Source organism: Numenius arquata, chromosome 11 (assembly GCF_964106895.1).
Source record: "Numenius arquata chromosome 11, bNumArq3.hap1.1, whole genome shotgun sequence".
NCBI lineage: Eukaryota > Metazoa > Chordata > Aves > Charadriiformes > Scolopacidae > Numenius > Numenius arquata.
Window position 1 is genome coordinate 21,403,879 of NC_133586.1, and position 20,850 is coordinate 21,424,728.

Consider the following 20,850-nt stretch of genomic DNA (forward strand, 5'->3'; position numbering starts at 1 on the left):
TCCTCGTTTTGTTCCTCCACGCCCTGCATCAGCTGGGAAAAAACACCTGAGTGTCGAGTTTGTAAGGCCTCTGCTGTGGACCACTGCTGCAGGCTGGGCGAGTCCGTCCATCCGTCCACGGCTGCCAGGGTCCCTCCTGGGATGCCCATCAACTTTCAGCCCCCTCCGGGATGGAAAAAAAATCTCTCCTTCCAAGATCTCGTGGCATCGCTCCTCTCTCCTGCCCCTCCAGTCACACCGGGGTCGCCACGTCTTTGTCACGCACCAAGGGTTGTCCCCAGAGGTGCATCTCCTTTGGGACAGCTGGCGTCTGTGCTGTGAAGGGGTTTGGTTTTCTTTGCACGGTCTCTGAATCTTTCTTGCAGCCTCTTTCAGCTGCGATCGGGGCCAAAGCTCTCAGCCCGAACAGCATCGCTCCTGCCTCCTTGGTTGGTCCAGGCACAGTAAACGGGTGAAGCCGTTGAGTTTAAATAAAAAAACAAGTATAAATTACTATATATTTAAAAAAAAACAAAACCAAAACCAAAACAAAAAAAAAACCCAACCAACACACAACCTGAAGGCAGCAGCTCCTTATAAAGGTGAGTTTGTAACATTTTTAAAATGTCTTCATGTAAAAACAACAAAAACAATCAGTCCTGTTACTACTGAAGTTGTGATTTCCTTGACCCTCAACGCTGCGTTAAGCCTCTGTATAAAGATGACAGACCAGGAGGAAGGTTCGTTTCTTGGGAACGGTGTGGATAAAGCAGGAGGGGCGAGTTAGAGGAGAGAGGAGGGCACGTGGCAAGTCATCCCTGCAGTAGCCAGCCTTTCTCCGAGGCTGGGGACGGTGGCGTGGCCATTTCCATGCTCCTTTGGTGGATACCCAAGGCCTGCCCCAGCCCTCCAGCTCCACTGGGACTCCCACCATTCTCTCCCAGTTCACCGGCTCCAGCCTGGCTGGTCGTGGATGGAGATGGGAGACACGCTAAAAAGTGATGCATTAAAAGAAATGAAGCCCTGAAATGGGCTTGAGCCCACCCCTGGGGCCAGGGGACCACACCGCGGCCACCCCTGCCTGTGGCTTTGGAGCATCTCTGGCTCGTGTGGCCCTGCCACCAAGCGTCACCCTTGGAGGGTCCCTGCGCTGTCGTGGCCTCCAGGCATCGGCATCCCAGGAGGACCTGTCGCCACCCTGGGGCGCAGCCGCCTCACCGGTGGGAGCCAAGCATCTCCCCCCAGGTCTGCTGGTGGTTGCCCACTCCGTCTTGGTATCTGTGTCGCTGCCGGAGGGGACCCCGCTCTGGGGACCTTCCCTTTCCCATCCTCGTGGGTGGGCAGCTTGGACATTGCCCTCGGCACATTCCTTAGTGCCTCCTTGTCCTTCGTGCGATTCATGGCCATTGGTTGCCATCAGCTTCCAGTGCCTTCACACCAGGGCTACCTGGGAGAGGAAAGAGTGGTTGGGGACAGCAGGGTCTTCACCTCCCCATCCTGAATAATCCCCCCACGCCCTCCAGCCACAAATCCCCCCTCCAGCCCAGCCCGGGCAGCAGGGCCACAGGTGTGCTCCTCTGCAGCCAGCCCATCGTCACAGCAAAGACACACAAATACACAAGGCACCTTCACAGAACTACACAGAAATCCTATAAATACGTATAAGCACACACACAAGGAGAGTTACCTACTTGGAGGGGGGCTGGCCGGCCTGCGCGCTTGAACCTGCAAGACATCAAGTTGTTGGCCATGGCCTTGAGCAGCAGCAAAAGGGTGTTAGGATGGGGGGGCGACTGTCACCGGTGGGATGGGAGAGCTGGGGGTGGGAGGTCCAGCACGCAGGGTGCATGCTGTCCCGCTCCCAGCACGCTCCCAAGCCACCCGGCCCCACTGCCCTTGGAGGGAGAGAGGTGGCCTGGAGGTAACCACCACCTCCTCAACACCCCAGTGATGACTTTTTCTCGCCCAGGTGGGCAATGACAACTCCCCAGCTCCACCACCACCCCCAGCTCAAGCTTTGTCCCTCCACAACCCACAGAGAAAAGCTAAATATTCCACTCTGCAGAAGCCTTGGTAGGACAAGGATGCTGAGGGACCACACAAGTGATGGGTGTTCCCACCAAACAGCAGCATCCGGGAGGCAGATACAACTGGAGCTTCCCTGGAAGAGTCCCAGGGACCCACTGGTCTCACCAGCCCTCCACGGGAAATACCAGGGTACCTACCAAGCTGCTGCCTGATGGAGTCGTGCCAGTGGAGGTTCAGCAGGTCTGGGTAGATGTCAGGGAGCTGCTTGAGGGCCAGGAGCTTCAGCATGCGCGAGGTACAGCTCTTCAGCTCCAGGTCCCTCAAGTGCCTCTCCTCCGAGAGCGTGGTGGGGCGCAGCTCCACCTTGTGCTCTTGCAGCACTTGGTCAACAGAGACCCCAGGGAGCTTGGGGAAGAGTTTCTCCTTCACCACGTGGATGGGGATGAAGACGGCCCCTGCCCGGACTACATGGGGAAAAGGACACTTGCGAGCAAACATGAAGGTCTCCAGCTGAGACAACAGGTTGGTGAGGAGAGTGGGCACGTCTTGGAAAGCCAACCAGATCTCTTTGCCTTTGGTGGACTTCTGAGGTTCCGGGATCCTGGAGCCATTCTTGGGTTTGGGGGGAGATTTGGGCATCTCTCCAAGCTCCTCCACCATCTCTGCCTTCTTCAACCACTCCCGCAGGAGCTCCGGGGAGGACCTGGACACCGAGCACGAAATAACATCGCAGAGCAAGGTGTGGAGGCTGCTGAAATACTGGCCGGCGGAGGTCTGCGGGCCAGGAGGCTCACACTGCCCAGCCAGCAAGACGCTCTCCTCTCCTGCCACACTGGGGGCTTCAGGCAGCGGGGGCTGCTGCAGGTCTGGGCGAGCCCCCTGAAGAGCTGAGGGACCAACTTGTGGGGCTGGGGGGCTGCCGGCCGGCAGGGAGGCAGGGAGGGTCCGCGGTAGTTCAGGGATGCTGCCAGAGGGGGCTGGCGGTGGTGGGCTGGGCTGGGGGGCGCAGGGGCTGCTGGCCAGTGGGGGGGGCACAGTGGTGGGCAGGCGGGAGCGCAGGATCTTGTATTTTTTGAACATGAAGGTGGCCGAGCTCTGGAAGTTGCCCTTGTCCCCAGAGCCCACCTCGATCAGCAAGGGCAGCCCCTCAGGCTTGGCCCCCTCTCCCACCCTCACCTTCCCCCCTGGACCATCTTTTTCCTCCTCCGCATCCCCCGTGTCTGGTGTCCCCTCCGTGCGGCCGACCGGTCCCTGGGTCTCCCCGGCTTTCCCCAGTCTCTTCTTCAAGCTGAGGTCCAGTGCAATGTCCTCAGGGGGTGGCTCCCCGCTCCCCACCCCACCAGGGCTGCCTTCCCGAGACTCCAGCTCTCGGGGCACAAGCTTTGGCTTTTCGGGGACCTTTCCATGACAGCTTTCCTCTTGGCTCTGGACGGCGCCGCTCCCTGTCTTCAGCACCTGGCCGGCCGCCGGCCCCACAGGCAGCAGGCTGGATGTCACCGAGATGTCACCAAGGGCTGTGGGCTCCCGGCGGCCCGTGTTTCGAGGTGGGGTGTCCCCCTGCAGATGCTCTCTGCAGAAGGGGACCTGGGCTGAGCCCTCAGTCCCCTCCAGGTAGTCTCGGTAAGGTGCTAGGCTGAAGACGTTGTTGATGACCGGCATGGGTGGGGAGGAGGGAGAAGCCTCGCTGTTCCTCGGGGCTTTCAGCCCCTCCGGGGGGGAGGTGGCCGGAGAAGGGGGGACGAGCTCCTTGGCTGCATCCTTGACCTTGCAGGCATTTCCCTTCCCTATGACGATGGGAGCTGGTGGTCCTCCACAGGGGGTCTCCTGGGGGGCCAGGCTGGCCATCCTTCTCCCAGGGTGGTGAGTGGGGTCCTGCTCCCCTTGGCTGGGTTTCACCCAGCTCCTTTCTCCTTTGGGAAACCCTTCGCCGGAGCCCTCAGGCACCTTCTCGGGGGTGCAGACAGGTTGGAAAGCGCTGTTGTGCCTCACCGCCGCTTGCCGCCGAGGACTTCCTGGCTCCGCGCTGGCCAAGGAGGTGCCCAGTGCAGCCATGTCACCGGGGCTGAAGGCAAAGCCGGGGCTCGGCAAGTAGCCAGCTCGCCGTGGTGGCTCGGCGTCCCTCGGCAGCACTGCCGACTTGGCTGGAGGTGATGCCACCGCGCCGGCACCAGCCGCCCTCGGCACGCAGGTGTCCAAGGGACTGGGAAAAAAGCTCCGCGGGGCTTGAGGCTTAAGGTAAGAGCCGGGAAAGGACTCCCTGCTTCCCGCAAAGCCAAAGCCTTTGTAGGGCTGTGGCTCCATGGTGGGAGGTGGCGGCGGGTGGTAGAGGAGGGCAGCCTTATGGAGGGGCAGTGGGTAGTGGGTGTGCGGGTAGCATGCTGGTGGCCTGTCCCGGTACACCGGGCTGGCGGCGGGGGGCTGGAGCTTGGGCCAGGGGTCTGGGCTGGGGACCTCAGGCACCTTCCTCTGGCTGTGGGCAGCAGGGCAGTCAGCTTCCAGCAAGGGGGTGCCCCTGTATTTCTCAAAGGCGGTGTAGTAGGGGGAGAAGGCGACGGGAGAGCCCACCTTCTCCTTGGTGGGCAGCATCAGGCTGGGGTGCAGTGGCAGGAGGCTGTGCTCAGAGTGGGGACCTCTCTTGTGCAGCCCAGTGTCGCCAGGGAGGAGGGGGTGGCTGGCGGGAGCAGTGGCGGGCAGACCCCAGTCTGTGTCCCCCGGTCTCTGCTGCAGGCTCTCCACCCGGGGTCCCAGCGGCAGGGCCACCCTGGGGTCCACGAAGCAGGCAGGGGCTCTGTACACTGGCTTGGGGACAGCCAGGGGGGCCGCCTTGTTCACCGCCACCGGTTTCTTCACTGGGAAGGGGTGTCCGGCAGCCGGCGGCGAGCTGGGCCACTTCTCCCTCGCCATCAGCAGCTCCCGCATCAGGCGGTCCTTGCCCTTTTGGGTGTCCGGCGGGGGCTGCAGCCCGGTCCCCAGGTTCTCGGGGCGGTACAGCAGGCAGCCCACCAGCGGCCCCTCCGCCGGCATGGGCTGGTTGCCAGCACTGGGGCCATAGTGCAGGTAGGTGGCCGCCGGGCTCCAGTGCCCCAGGGGCTGCTCGGGGCCATCGGGGCTCTGCAGTGGGCAGGCGAAGTAGGAGCCCTTGTAGTTGAAATGGTGTTCGGAAGCAGGGTTGGGCACAGGGCTGGATTTGCAGAGGCTGGCAGGAAAGGTGGCAGCGGGCTCCGTCTCCAGCCGAGGTAGCTTGTTGAAAATCACAGGGTCCAGAGACTCCAAGTGACGTTTTGAGGCCATTTATACGTTGCTGCTGGTGTCCAGAGCAGGGCGTGCTTTGGGAGAGGCGAGCTGGCCTTCCTGAGTGGGAGAGAGAGAGAGAAAATACATCATGAGCAAAGCAAGTCCCCATGGCAAGCACTCAGCCCGCAAAGGAACAGCACGGGGTGACAGGGTCTGCTGAGAGCTCCCCAAAAGTCACCATGGCTGGAGAAAGCATGTTGGTTTTCACAGGCAGCTTGTCCTTATTCATTTGTGGTGCTCAGCATCCCACTGGCAGGCAAAAGGAGCAGAGGGGAGTCATGGAAAGCCCTGCTCGTCTCCCAGGCAGCCTCTGCCAAGGGCAACAAGAACTTGCTTCCCTTCTCCATTCTCCCAGCACTTGGCACAGATCCTAAAAAACACCAGCCCACCCCACTTGAGAAGCAACATCTGATCCTTGTCGAGGAAGTCAGGGATCCGGTCAGGCGCTCCCCTCCCTCGGTGCTGGCCCTGCAACCCTGCACGAGCCCGGGGGGAGCCCGAAGCCATCGTGGGGGGGATCCTGGCAGGCTGGTGGAACATTTCTCTGTCCGGCTCCTTGGAAAAGCCCTGAAAAGCTCCGGCCGCTTTGGTTTCCAAGCCTCAAAGAGCGTCTGTTGCAGGCAGCAGGGAGCCGAGCTGGGTCAGCTCAGGTGAAGAGCCGGCAGACTATGGCGAGGCACGATCACAGAGTGCCCCAAATTCTGCCCCCGGTTTCTCCTTTCCAGCTCATTTGAGGCTTTTCCCCCAGCGCAGCAGCCAGTGGGTCAGGAGATCCCTCTCCCTTGGGGGTCTCTTCAGATTTTGGGCTGCTGCTGCGGTGGGGCGCTGGTGCTGGTCCACAGTGTCAGGCAGTGTGTGCCAGCAGGTGGAGCTGGCAGACCGTCCCAGCATTGCCCGTGTCCCCTCAGCATCCCAAGTATCTTCCCAGCACCTGGAGTCACCCACAATCCTGCCAGCACTGCCCAGCATCTCCTGAGCATCCCATGTGTCTCCCCAGCATCTCCTGGAGTCACCCACTATCCTGCTAGCACTGGCCAGCATCTCCTGAGCATCCCAAGTATCTCCCCAGCATCTCCTGGTGTCACCCAGCATCTCCTGAGCATCCCACTGAGACACCTGAGCATCGCTTGAGCCCCAAGAGCATCACTGGGCCTTCACCCAGTATCCACCCAGCATCACCTGAGCATCATGTACATCACCCAAGCAAGACCTGCCTGAGCACCGCTGGACCATGGCTCAGCTTCTCCCAGCATGGCCAAATGTCACCCAGTATCCTCCCAGCATGGCCAAACAGGTCCACCTGCGCTGTGCCTTGGAGCCCTGGCCCATCAGCGCTGCTGCTGGCTGAGATATTCTGGGGGCCCGTGCCCAGGCGGAGAAGCCAGTTCCATGTTGCCCCCCAAAATGAGCCAAGGGCGTTCCTTACACCCCAACTGGGAGGATGTGAAGCGGGAGGCGGGGGTCCCAAACTGGGTTATTTTCCCCTCCAGCTCTCCCCACCCTCCAGTGGCCAAGAGGGATCTCTCGGGAGGGTGGTGTTTCAATCCGTCCCCCCGGGAGACGCTGCGTGGGAGGGAGATGCAGGTGTGGGGTCCCTTCCACGCAGTGATGACGCTCAGGGTGAACAAGCTGGGACAGAAATCCGGTATCTTGTGAATTCCGATATTTCCCCTTTCCATTTTTCCCCATTTCCCCGAAATGCACCGATCTACAAAACCTGTGGCATCGGGGTCATTGCGCAACTGGCCCTGCCGTCACCGCGGGACGGGGTTGTGCCTCCGGGCACGTCAGCAGCCCCGACAGAATTGTCCCCTTTCCAAGTCGCCTGCAACTGCAGCAGTGGAGACCCCTCTTTAGGAGGGGGGGAAGGAGGGAAAAGGTCTCATAACCCCCTTACAAGGAGACCTTTCCCACCGAGAGCACCCCAACCCTTTCCCACCCCTTTAATGGGAAAGCGGGTGACTCCCAGCCTTGCTGGAGGGATGCAGGACAGAGCAAGGCATTCCACAGTGGCTGCCGGAGCCAGGCGGGTGGATTCTCTGGTGTCTGATAGGCTTTGCGCTCATTAACCTTGTTAGGGTGAGGGCACTAATGGGCTCCCTCTTTCTATGAAATACACTGGGGCCGTCTCTACACCTGCGCCATTGGAGACCCGAGAAAACAGCTCTGCATTTGCCGTCACCGTCAGCCTTTCCCCTCCGGGACTATTCCCTTGCAGCCGCTGTGGCGGTGCCTTCCTTCCTTCCCCCCCGGGGTCTGTGGGGAAAAGAGAGGCATCCGGGAATCGGGGCCGGGGCGGGGGGACGCCTGGGCGAACACTAACACGTGTGGCCAGCCCTCGTGATACCGAAACCCCCGGGCTGGGGAAAGCAGTGGGAGGATCGAACACTTCAATTTTTGATGTATTTTTCCACACCCCCCCTCCTTTTTCTCTGCAGGGTTGTGGTTTTTTTTCTGCCCCCCCCCCCCACCCGGTGGGGGGCTGGTTGGCCCTGGGAGGGAGAAAAATAAAACCAAATGAAAAGGAGCACGTGCCGCCCCGCTGCGTGCAGGCGAGACCTCCCTGATAAGCGCTTGGCAGGCCACGGCTGAGCCTTTATCTGCCGCCTTTCGGATGTCGAGAGGGCACGGGACGGCTCCCGTGCCCCCTCCGCCAGGGCTCCTTGGCCCGCCGAGGCCGCCGGGGATGGCCGAGACGTCTCTTTTTGCTCCGACAGCTCCCAACAAGGGCGGCCGTGTCTGTTATCGCCGGGGCAGTCAGGCACAGCACAGGGCTCCCTGGCGTTTCCTCCCCAGGATGCGATGCCCTAACGCGGGCGGGTAATAAGCAGGAGCCTCTCCTCGCGGCCTCCCGCCTCCTCCATCGCCACGTGATGCGGAGAAACAGCCGCCAACTCCCAGCCAGAAGAAATAAAAACCCCAAATCTCTTAAGCTGGCTGGCATCAGCCATCCCCAGCCATCCCCCAGCCCCCGAGACACCCCCCCCCGGGGGTCCTGCGGGAGAGGAACAGTGATGGAGTGGGGGGCTTTCCCTGTGTCACCCCCAAGCGAGTGGACTTCTCTCCCGGTAAGAAGGAGGTTTCCCGTCCGGCTGCAATACTGGTTTCACAATCCCGAGGACCTTGGGTCCCTGCCGAGGAGGTCACCTTTCCCATCTCTCCGGTGGGTTTGGATGCGATGGCCAGCAAGGCTCCCCCCGTCCCCCCCATCGAGGTCATTCTGGGGGAGCAAACAAGAGGCCTCAACAATTCCAGCTCCCTCGTTTCATACCGTATCCCTCCTCAAAAAAAGTTTGCAGGTCCCGAGCTTTTCCCAGGTAGGCAAAAGCCCAGCCGGAGCCTTCCCTTGGCCCAAGCCAGTAGCTTTTTAAAAAGTATCCTCACCCAACATGCGCAGCAAGCCACCGCTCGTATTGCCAACTGGGTTGTTATTTCCCCCCCAAAAAAACCCAACGATATTAAAATAAAAAAAACACTTAATTAAGCACGGAGCAGGCATCAGAAGGGCACAGCGACCGCCTCCAAAATGGCATCTGAATATTCGAGGGGATTAGAACCCCTCCGATAAGGTGGTGCAAAACGGAGTCGATCCGACTCCCACCCCCGGGACAGGGACACCCCGGGTGGGACCGGGACACCCCGGTGCCCGCCGACCCCGTGCATCGCCGCATGGCACCCTCCCGCCCGGCCACGGGGGCTGGACGGCCACCCTCCGTCTTTCTGTCCCCTCCGTCCGGCCACAGCCACCCCTTCTGGGTGGGCGACGGTACCCTGGCCCCCAAAATAACCCTCGGGCGGGTTTCTGCTCTGGCGGGGGGGGGGGGCGGACTCGTGTTTGGCCCCGCGTCCACGTTGTGCATCAGCCGCCTGATCTAAAGTGTCCATAAATGGGTAAAAAAAAACCCTGGAATCGGAGCCTGAAGCCCATTATTCCCTGCATCGCCCAACGAGAAACAGATGAGCTGCAGGAAAACGTTAATCTAGGGTACAGGGAAGTGTCGGGGGGGGTGGGGGTGGGAGACGGGACGGGGACACCCTCCTGCGGTGCATACCCCCGGCCGGGAGCTTCACCCTCCCAGGGGAGCCCAAAGGCAAGCGGGGTAGGGAGCGGGCAGGGGTCCCCCCTCGCCACCCGCCCGGCTCGGCGGGGACCGGAGCCCCGGCTGCCGCGCCGCATCCCTCCGGCTCCGGCATGTCCCCCCCCCACCCCCGTCCTCCCTTCCCCCGCAGCAATCCTCCCCTCCGAGAGCGGATCCGGTCCCGCACTCACCTGCGGCGGCGGCGCGGAGCGTCCCCCGGAGCATCTCTACGGGGCTGGGCGGGGGGTTCGGCGGCGGGGGGGCGACTGCTGCCGGTACCCCGCTCGGCCAGCAGCCCGCATTGTGCGGAGGAAGTAGGAGGAGGAGGAGGAGGAGGAGGAGGGCTGGGTGTGCGTGTGGGCCGGCCGGAGGAGGGGACGGGACGGGACGGGATGGGACAGCCCAGCCCCAGCCCGCCACATGTGCGCTGAGCTGGTCGGGGCTCTGCCCGGCGCGCTGGGAACGGGGACCCTCGGTACAAGGGTAATCTCCCACCCCAGCGTTACGGGGAACCCCCGCAGCGGGGAACCCCTCTTACGGAAGGGTCCCCCTTGCAGAAGCCCCCCGTTATGGAGGAGTAGCTACATGGGGAGCCTGTGCTGGTGGGAAGCCCCGTAAAAGGTAGCCCCCATTGTATGGAGCTCCCATCAAGGAGGAGCCCCCATTAAGGGGAGACCTCATTGTATGGAATCCCTATTAGGGAGGACCCCCATATTGGGGAGCCCCCACTGCAGACAGTCCCCATTAGGGAGGTCCCCCTATTAAGGGGAGCCCCCATCGCAGGCCGTCCCTCTAAAGGAGGGCCCCCCATATTGGGGAGCCCCCATTGCAGAAAATCACCATCAGGGAGGTCCCCCCATTAAGAGGAGCCCCCATTTCAGGCAGTCCCCATTAGCAAGGACCACTCATTAAGCAGAGCCCCCATTATAGGCAGTACCCATTAGGGAGGACCCCCAATTAAGAGGAGCCCCCATTGCAGGCAGTCCCTCTAAGGGAGGACCCTCAGTTAAGGGGAGCCCCCATTGCAGACAGTCCCCATTAGGGAAGACTCCCCATTAAGGGGAGCCCCCACTGTATGGAATCCCTATTAGGGAGGACCCCCCCATATTGGGGACCTCCCATTGCAGGCAGTCCCCATTAGGGAGGACCCCCCATTAAGGGGATCCCCCATTGCAGGCAGTCCCTCCATTGAGGGGAGCCCCTGTCAAAGAGTACAGGGAGACACCTCCCTTGCAGGGGAACCCCAGCACATGGATGCCCCCCCCAGCCCCATCCCACTGTGATGGGGGGCCGGATGCAGCTGCAGGGTCCGGGTCTGGCCGGACACGAGTCCATCCATCCACACACAAACCCTTCCCCAACTCCCACCCAGGGACACTGAGGGACCCACTGACAGTCTGGGCTGGGGGTGGTTTCTTAGCCCCCCCGTCCCCCCGCAAAGAAAAGCGTCTCCTCCTGGATTTAACCCCCCCTGCACAGGGGATCCCTCAGAGCACAAAGCATCCAGCCCCGGGTCTGTTTGCCGACCTTAACTTTTAGCTCTTAGCCAAGGAGTCGCGTCTGAGAACGCCCGTGCAAACATTCCCCGACTAATAATTAACCCCCATAAAAGGCCCGTAAATACGATTAACCCAGTGACACAGATGCTGGGAGATGAAGTGAGTTGCCCAAGGCCATGGAGCAAAGTGGTGGCAGAGGCTCAGCTCCTCCCCGCACCGGGAGAGAGAAATAAAGATTTCTACTTTTCAGAGAGGCTTTTCTCTGAACACGGTCCGAGTTGCTCCTCGCGCAGCACGGAGGGGCCTCAGAATGCTGTCAGCCGGGCACGTTTCTGTTGGAAATCGAACCCTCCAAACACCTTCAGGTGGCAGGAGAAAGGGGGAGGAAAAAGGTCCCCTTGGAGGTTTCCCAAGAGGGTGCGCTTTGTCTCAATTATCGATAGGGAGAGGGATCTATGGATTATTTTAATGAGGGATCTACCCCAGCCCCAGCTCACCGAGAGACACGAAGCTGCTCGCCCTCTTTTTGGCCCCAATTCAGCGCAGGGCTTAGCAACGCGCCTAATTATAAATACAGGTGACTAAAGACCTTATTGAACAAAGAGCGAGAAGCCAGCGTTGGAATTCTCCTCTCCTTGGCCTCACAACCATTAATTTTCCCCTTACGGCTTTATTTAATTTATAGCAGTTCTGTGGCAGCAGCGGCAGTCGATTCCTGGGAAGAAAATAAGTAGCTGGGAGGAGCCAGCTCCGGATTTTGGTGTCCCTTGGCTCTGGTGTTTACACACGATGGCTTTGTCTGGAGCTCATCGATCACGGGCCGCTGCGTTATTTTCTTTGCTCAAATAGTAAGGCAATTCTATGATAATTATTATTATTATTATATATTCAGCTGCTAGGTGTTATATACAAGTATGTAATATATAGGAGTAGTAGTCATTATAGATTAAAACCAGCCCATGGGGGGGGGGGGGGGGGGGGGGGTAGCGAAGCTTATTATTTGGAGTGGTGCTCATAAAAGCATATCAGCCTTAATTTTTACCTGGCTGGCCCCAAGAGCAGTTCGCTCGACGTGGCAGATAATCCCTTTAAGCTCAAGCTGGTTAATACGCGGGCTTAACTTCACACCAGAAACACCCTTCCTCCTCCTCTTCTGCGCTTGGAGACATCTTCTGCTGCCAGTCGTTCAACTGAACTCTTCAAACGAATTCTCACCGGTTTTGGTCTGATAGGGCTTTTTTAAAAAAAAAAAAAATAAAATCTGTGATTTCTGTATTTATCCTTTTCCTCCTAAAAACACTTTTATACCCTGTGATGTACGGTTTTTGCAGCAGCCTCCTCTAATTTCTAGAGGGTGTTTTGCTTTTATTATGACTTATTCTCAAACACACGCTTTATTTCCCTCTTGAAATAACTCAGGGGCTGACATTCCCCTAGAGCAGGAAGGGGGGGACGGGACGGGATGGGACGGGGGAGGAGGGGGTTCTACCTGGCCTCTAAGCAACTACCTGCTCCGGTTTCTTCTTTTTGCTGTGAATTTCCTTCTTTCTCAACTTCCTGCGTGATTCATCTCCTCATTTAGCGGCTGAAATGGGCTGAGCGGCGACAAACCCTCTCCTTGCCGAGCGCCGTGAGCACGGTAGACACCAGCCTCAAAAGAAACCACTTTATTATTATTCTTTCTTTTTTTTTAAATGTTTTTAATATTTTTTTTTTAGATTTTTTTTTTATTTTTTTAAGACATAAGCACTTGGGAAAACAGCCTTTGAGGAGAGATGGGTGGCGAGCCCCAGCTCGGATGCAGCCAGGGCTGAAACTCTTTGCTCCTCCGGCATCCTTGGTGGTAGGTGAGCACCTGGGGACCTCGGGGACCCCAGCACAGGTAGCCTTGCGGCCACGGGGACTTTGACATGTCGCCTGAGCCCGGGCAGGCCAGGATTTGCCTGAACTAGTCAAATTTTGACTGTGTGGTTTTCAATTTTCTGGTTGAGGCTTCTCAGCCCCGGCGGCGATGGCGTCCTATCTCCGGGGCGATCGCTCGGGCGATTCCATCTGCGGTTTGCCGGCCTCGGGCTCCCTCCCAGCCCGCAGGAAGCCTGCCGCCTGCAGATTGCCGCCGGGCCACCGGGACGGGGCCCCCAGATGTTGTAACCCAAGCTGGGGTACCCCACTCTTGGGGTTCAGCCCTTGCAGGCACGGGGAGGGGGGTGCCTGGCTCCCTCCCCAGCCGCACCACCTCGCCCGTACCCCAAAAAGGGTCAGTTCTTGGCCCAGCTTGTGCTCCCCAGTTACCCCTGGAGGTAATTAAGGAGGTAATTAAGCCCCTCAGGGGGTGTTAACCCATTTTAGGGGGGCATTAGGTGGAGAGATGTGGGCCAGGGGTCTGACTGATAGGGAAGGGTGGGTGGGTGGTGGCTTTGGGGTACCCAGCTCCCAGAGAGGGGACAGATCCCGACCCGTCTCCTCCTGCAGCAGATCGCAGGAAGCATCCAGGAGCATCTTGCCTTTATTCCTTTTCCTCCTTCTTTTTCCTCTTCTCTTCGATTTCCTCCCTGATAGAGTTGTGCCCGAGTTTGCAGAGAGCCAGCAGCTTTAGGTAATCTCTTGGTAACGAGGAGAGGTGAGGTTTAAAGGTCACCCACCACCCCCAAACACTACAGCGACCAAGTTTTTCAACACAGCATCCTTCCAAAAAGGCCCTGGCTTTGCTCCTGGGACCTGGGCAGGCTTTGGGGCAGCAGCAGCCGCTTATGCGGTGAGAAGAAAACCCCTCTTGCCTCCCCAAATCATCTGGCAACCCTCCAATTATCCTAACGAAGCTCAGGTGACCAACAAGAGGTCCTTGTGGATGCTTTCCCGGAGGACGCCGTGGGGTCTGCAGGGGAGCTGCCACCACTTTTGGGTCTCGGCAGCCGTTGTCCCTGGTTTCCTCAAGAGCCCAAAGGAGGTTTCATGGAAATGTGTTTGATTCCTTTTTTCTGGCTGGGGAGCCCTTTGAGGGGAGTGGGTAGTGGGGTCCCCCTCTGCACCCAGATGGGGTGAAGGCAGGTTCCCCTGGGTACTGTGGGGAATTTGGGACACCGGCACCCATCGCTTGGTCCAAGCAGACAAGGGGTGGCTTCAACCCCACCCCACAGCACCCAGGGACTTCCCACCCTCGTTAGCAGCTCTCGCCTTGGAGACATCCTTGGAGGCAGCCACGTCCTTCATGAGGCTCTAATTATCGAGCTAATTGGAGTAAGGGAGCTGTACAGAAGGTCTTAATTTACACTTTGCCAGTTCCCCACGCTCAGCCCAGCCGGAGGAGAGGGGCCGGGTCTCGCCTAGCGATGGAAAACAGGGACAGAGGGAGGGAGAGGTGGTGGGGTGAGGACGGAGGGTTGGAGGAGAGGGCTCCCAACAGCTTTCCAGGGCACTTGACTTTAAACCACACTTACCCAGGAGAGGGAAAGGTCAGGGTTTTCTCCTCCTGCCCATTTCTGCCAGTGTCAAGATGGGGTTGAAGGTTTGAGAGCTGCCAGGAGAGGGGAGGAGACCCCAGCATCCTCCCAGGCACCCGCTCCCACGTCTCTTTCCATCCTGGAAGCCAAACCCCACGCTCTGAGGGTTGGGATTTTTTTGTGGGGAAATACCCCTGGGGGGGTTGTTTGGTGGCAGGGGGCAGCTTGACACCCTCTCCCACCCCACCCTTGCTCTGGAGCTCCTTCCACCCAGGGTGAGATGACCTTTTAGGATGATTTAAGGAGAAAATAAGGCACGGGTAGGTGCGGTTGCTCGGCCAACATTGTGTCAGCTCCGTCTCTTTCGGAACTTTGATTTACGTCACATCAGGGCGTCCAGTTATTTGTAACTGAAATAAAACAACCTGCACAACTTGCTGCCTCAGGAAAGCGATAAAGACGAGACCCGGTAAACCATGGATGGAGGTATCTCATTATCTCTAGATAATTATCCGTAGATAATGAGATATCCAAACCCCAGCAACAGTGGAGCGGGCATAAATTCCCAAGGGACATAAAACGTCCCCTTCCCACCCAGAAGACGGGCAGTAGCAGCGTGCTGGCAGTGGAATTGCCGTGTCTTCTCGGCCCCAGACAGGGTGGGAGCAAACCAAGAGGGTTTTTCCTCTGCTAAACTGTCTCCTCAGCGAGCTGCTCTCCAAGGGACTCTGAAAACAACATGAATCCTGTTCTCTCGGGGGGGGGGAAGGAAAACAAAAATAACCCCGCGGGTGAATGAGCAGCACAAAGCCAACTGCTGAGGCTCAGGCACAGCTTGGGAGCTGAAAGCTCTCCAGCTCCACGTCCCTGGCTTGAGTTATTGCTTCTGCATTCACACCCCCTTCCTCCACTCAAAAATAAAGCCCTGGTCTTTCTTCTCGCTTTTGTTTCCCAGCAAAGGAGCTCCCGCGGGAAGTTTTGCCCTGCGCCAACCCCTTGGGGAGGGAGAGGGGGAGCAGCCTCCGGGCGGCGCCTGGTCCTGCCACCGCTGCCGCCTTCCCCCGGGTGATGGAGCTTGCAGTGGGGTGGTGCCACGGTCCCGCACCCGCACAGCCTCTCCCTCGGCTCTATTCTTTGCTTTTCTCCAGCCCGAACACAAAAGCCACCATTTGGCAGTTGGGGAGGCGATGAATTAGGGCTCCTGACAGCTCCCTCAGCGGAGGGGGGGCTTCCTGCAGTGGGGCAAGCAGGAGACCGGCCGCATCCGTGATGGGATGAGGCTGCCAAGCACCCTGCCCAAAAATCCTCCCGCTGGGATGTTCCCCACCCCTGCGAGGGGCTCACAGGCTGATGAAACCCATCCAAAGCCTCATGGGGAGCAGAGGAGGATTACTCTTGCATCACGCCCAGGGATGGAAACCCCGTGGCCCTGACGCTGAAGGCCGGCAGCCGGTCTGGCTTGGCCTGGGCGTGTTTGGATGCTCCAACCGCGGGAAGTCCCGGGGCTGGGACAGCCTTGGGAATGCTCCGGACACATTCCCTGCTCCTTCAGAGGGCAGGACACGGGAGCTAGGGTGACTCACCCAGTTCCCCCACAGCGGGAAGGGAACAACCCCAAACCCAGCCACCCACAGCCCCATGGCACGGCTTCTCCCCAGCACCAACCAGGGCGTGCAGGGGAGCAGAGGAGCCTCCCGTGCCATGAGAAAAGTTTTTTCACAGGAATCCCACGCCCAGGAGCAGAGAACCCCAGGCCGGGGGCTTCCCTGTGAGCTTCCCTTCCTTTGGCCACCTCCTCATCCTGCCCTTCCAGCCCGGCGGTGAATCCCCCTTCCAGCCCAGATTTGTTCCCTGGGCACCCAGCTCCCATCACCTCGGGGACAGCCCCAGGCTGTTTCGGAGGCAGAAGAGGGGAGCAGGCAGGGCAGGGAAACTACCTTGCTCAGTGCTTCATGGTGAGGAATAGACCTGTGGTCTTGAAAAAGGCTTGGATGTGGCAAGAAGCGAGCCCAGGGAAGCTGGCAAGCTGCCCTCTGCTCTGGCTAGCAGTGGCCATGCAGATCCCGGCCATGAGGGCACCAGGATGAACACTCACATGTAGAAGCCAGGCCCATGCCTGAGTACTTCACACCTACCTGGGCTCCAAAATCAAGCCAGGTCTCTCTGGGGGACCTGCTCCCACCGCTCTCCCACGCATCAATCAGCACAGTGTCCCTCAAGGAAGGCACTTTGTCTCCCAAAAACCCCCAAAGAGCAGGAGACCCCTCTCCTCCTATAGGAGGGAGCAGCCTGGCCAGCACAGCCTCCCAAAGCCCTGAACCCCCAGACAGGGGGGGAACGAACTCCCCACAGAGCTCAGTCCATCACCCTGCCCCTCCTCGGCTGCACCCTACAAGTCAACAGAGCCACTTCCCCACCCTCCTCTGGTGCTGCCCCCAGTACCGTGCTGGTCTTTTATCCCCTTGTTTGGCCCCGATTCCTAACGCCATGCAGGTGGCACAGGGCAGGGCACCCCATCGAGGCTGGCATGGCGCTGGGCTGCTCCTGCACCCAAGCTGGGCTGATTTAGGGCTGCCTGGGACAGGCAGGAACAACGGGTTACAAGCTTTCCAGCTTTTTTGGGGGGGAAAGCTGGTCTCGCTGGCATGGCTGTGACAGCTGTTTGCTTGCAGGAGCCTGCTGAGATTGGGGTGCCACCCCCTCCTGGCCTGGCCGCTGGCCAAGGGTGTCCCCCACGGCCCTGGGGATGGTGCTCCAGCCCCTTCCCTCTACACCCCAGAGGGCTCTGGAGCCGTGGCTGCCAGGGAGGCTGGAAGTGAGCTGAGAAGGTGCAGACCTTCGAAGGCTCCTGCAGCCACCATCCCTTACCCCTCAGCACTCTCCATGTCAGTGGTTCAGGGTCGTGGTGATGCTCAGGAGCTGCCCCGGTGCCAGGCTCTCCACCAGGGAGAGAGGTGCGGAGACCCAGGTATCCTCCCGCAGCAACACCCGTCCCCAGGGACCTGCCCTCCCGGAGGGGAAGGGGCTCTGTTACCAGTGTACACCAGTAGCCAGGCTGTGTGGGGGCCATGGGGTGCTGGGAGGGGGCTATGGGGGTGCTGCGCAGTGGCCACAGGGTGCCATGCGTGCCTCCCTGGGGCAAAGGAGCCAAGGGTTTCTCTCCGTGGGATCCTCAAGGGATCAGGTGAGGACCGATTCCTATGGGATCCCCTGCTGGCTGCAGCCCCCCGGGCAGGGGAAGGATGAGGAGCAGGAGGGAGAGCACCCCGGGAGGCTGGAGGGGTCCCGGGAGGGCCGTGGGCTCCTGCTGCTGGTGCCTAATGAGCACCATGATGTAACTCTGGGTAAACCTTGCAAGAGATCAGCCTGAGGAAGTTGCAGAGTCTTTGTCAGGTCTGTTTACCTCTTTTCTTTTTTTTTTTTTTCTTCTTTTCTTTCCGCCTTGGTTGAGGTCACCTGGTTTGAACCTCAGCAACACGTGGACCTTCCTCCCCTTCTCCTCCCAGCCGTGGCTGCAGCGTGCCTGCCCGACTCCCTCCTGGAGAGGAACCCTCAACCTCTCTGACGCTTTTCGCACTCTCAAGAGCAACTGGGGGTTGCATTTCTTGCTAAACTTGTGGTTTGGCTGCCTCAGAAATGCCACCTATAGCCACAAATGAACTTGATGCCATGAGTAAGGAGGCAGCTCTGGCTTGCACGGCCCCTGGGCTTTTCTTTGCTGCCGAAGGAGCTGGGAGGGGACGGGTGGACCGAGGGACCAGCCTCTCCGTGGAGCTGATGGAGCTGAACATCCTCTCTTTACCTGGACCAGACCCCATGACATGGCACAAAATGTCCTCATGGAGAATGGAGGCTCCTTTGTCCCAGGCAGAGCTGCTGCCCAGTGCGAGGAGAAAGGGGTTTGCAAGATCCGGAGCAAGCAGTTGGTTGCTTTTTCCATGGAGAATGGAAGATGGAGGTGGCCTCTGCCAGCTGGCCTGGAGGTTTTTCAGCTCCTCGCTGCCTTCAGGGCACCGGGGATGGTGGTACCTCCTCTGGGAAGGTGGGGCACAGAGGAGGTGGGAGCCTCTCTGGAGCTTCCCAACCAGCAGCAGGATCACTGGTGCCTTCTGTACCCCAGCAGCCTGGCTTACATGGCTGGGACAAACAGGCAATGGCACCTTGCATGGCTCAGGAACCATGGGACATGGGGGCAGAGGCAGAAGTCATAGAATCATAGAATCATAGAATGGTTAGAGTTGGAAGGGATCTTAAAGATCATCGAGTTCCAAACCCCCTGCCCTGGGCAGGGACACCTCCACTAGAGCAGGTTGCTCAAAGCGCCATCCAGCCTGGCCTAACTTCCAGGGATGGGGCAGCCACAGCTTCCCTGGGCAACCTGTTCAAGTGCCTCACCACCCTCACAGTAAAGAATTTCCTCCTAATATCTAATCTAAATCTCCCCTCTTCCAATTTAAAACCATTACCCCTTGTCCTGTCACTACATTTCCTGACAAAGAGTCCCTCTCCGGCTCTCCTGGAGGCTCCCTTCAGATATTGGAAGGCTGCTATGAGGTCTCCCTGGAGCCTTCTCTTCTCCAGGCTGAACAACCCCAGCTCTCTCAGCCTGTCTTCACAGGGGAGGTGCTCCAGCCCTCTGATCATCTTTGTGGCCCTCCGCTGGACCCGTTCCAACAGGTCCATGTCCTTCCTGTGTTGAGGACTCCAAAGCTGGACACAGTATTCCAAGTCGATGGGGCAGAATGACCAACAGACTGGCCATTCTGGTTCCCACCCCAGGAGTTGCTCCCCAGTATCTCCAGACCATCCCAGACCCATCTGCCCTGTTCCCACCTCCAACCCGCGCTTTCCCTTCCACTGATAATAATTGGTGAAATTGTTATTATTCCTGGGTGAAGATGCCCAGGAACTGGTCTGGCTGAAAGATCAGCTGGCAAGAGATATATAAAAAAAAGGGGCTGATTTCCAGCACCACCCAGTCCCCAACTCCGGTGCAGTCTGCAGCCAGCACTGAAGGCCCACAGGTCTGCCATGAACGCACTGAGGTGCTCCCAAAGCCCTTAAACCATTGTTGGTTGCTCCCATGGCTCGGGTCAGAGGTGGGTTCCCCTCTCTGGGGTGTTCCCATGGCATTGCTGCTGTGTCCCTGACCCTCCTTCACCTGGTGTGGGAGGACGGGTGCCTGCACAGCTTTGTGGTAAGTTCGGGCTTCTTATTTTATTCTCCCCTTCTGCCTGCAGAAACTGCTGTCTCAGGAGGGCTGGAAACCCTTCAAAGTCTTCTGCAAGGCTTCCCAGCTCTGGTTTGGCTCCTGCCCCACTCTGGAGGTTGCTCTCTCCCCTCTAGGATGGAGCAGGGTGGTTTCTCCTCTTCCTCTGGGAATCCTCAGCACGTGGCCCTCATGGGGAAGAGGACACCAAGAGGGATGAAGGTTTTCTAGAGAAGAGCCAAGCTCGGCTGCTGCCAGTGGCACTGAACCACGGGTCTGGAGGCCTCCTGAGAGCTCCTGCAGGAACCTCGAGGACCAGGGTGAAAGGTGTCAGGGTGCAGCATCCTGTGGGACTCATGGCTACAGTGGTGGCCACCAAGCCCCCAGAGCTCAGAGGCTTTTGCTGTGCTAGCAGGGAGGTCCCTCTCTTGTGGAGACCATTTCTTCTTCTTCCTCCTGGCCACTGCTAGGTCTCTCAGCTGGGCTCTTACCAATTTGTTCCACTCCCCACCACCATAGAGCAAGTTGTGAGTGTTGCTGCTCCTGAGCAACCAAAACTGAGTGAGATACAGACAATAAAACCATCAGAGCTGGTGGGAAAGGGCTGCCTTACTCTTAGTGGGACATCTTGAAGGAGCTCCACACAGGAAGGCATGTCACAGGAGACTCACTGGAGCTACACGTTCTTCCTCTCCTGGGTGGTTTGGCTCGAAGTCTCACCAGAGGAGAGAGCAAGACCATCCCCTTTATCTGCCGGGGTGGATTAGGGCTCGTCTCCTCCAGCCTGCAGAAACGCAGCTTAATTGCCAAGGTGGGACCAGGAAGAGGAGATTTCTCTGTTTACTCACATAGTTTCAAGGTGAATAACACACACGTAGCCTGGCTCTGCCTTGACTTCGGTGGGGCTGTCAGAGAGTGAGACCTTCCTCTCCCCACCTCACCCAGCCCCTGGGTTGTCAGCATGGGCAGAAGGAGCTCTGAAGTGGAAGGACATGGGGCTTTCGACCCCGCTCTGCACTGTCCCAGCTGGTGGCTGGTGACCACAAAAGCTTCCTCGCCCTGCACAGCAGCTCTTTGTCCTCTTTTCCTCTCCCTTCCCCCTTCCTTTTGGCACACAGGGAGCTGCTTTGATGCCCTCACGAGACAGATTTTCCACCGATAACCGATCCTTGTGGTTGCTCCTGTGACTGGCTCCTACTGAGTCACTCCTCCCGCGGGGCGAAATCCTGGCGGCTCCAGCTCCCTCCGGCCACCTTGGGAACCCGTATATCTTCTTTCCCTCCTCTCCACCAGCAGCAAATAAACCTCCCCTGCTCCCCACC

At 59.0% G+C, this 20,850-nt stretch overlaps 1 protein-coding gene across 1 annotated transcript; it reads right to left on the bottom strand.

Annotated features, from left to right (window-relative positions):
• Positions 1 to 1,666: 1,666 nt before the first annotated feature.
• Positions 1,667 to 5,298, bottom strand: C11H15orf39 (chromosome 11 C15orf39 homolog). Its single transcript, XM_074156581.1, has 2 exons — positions 2,205 to 5,298; positions 1,667 to 1,704 (listed from the first exon to the last, which is right to left on the bottom strand). Exons 1-2 carry the CDS (start codon positions 5,296 to 5,298, stop codon positions 1,667 to 1,669), a joined length of 3,132 nt encoding a protein of 1,043 aa, XP_074012682.1.
• Between the last annotated feature and the right edge of the window lie 15,552 nt (positions 5,299 to 20,850).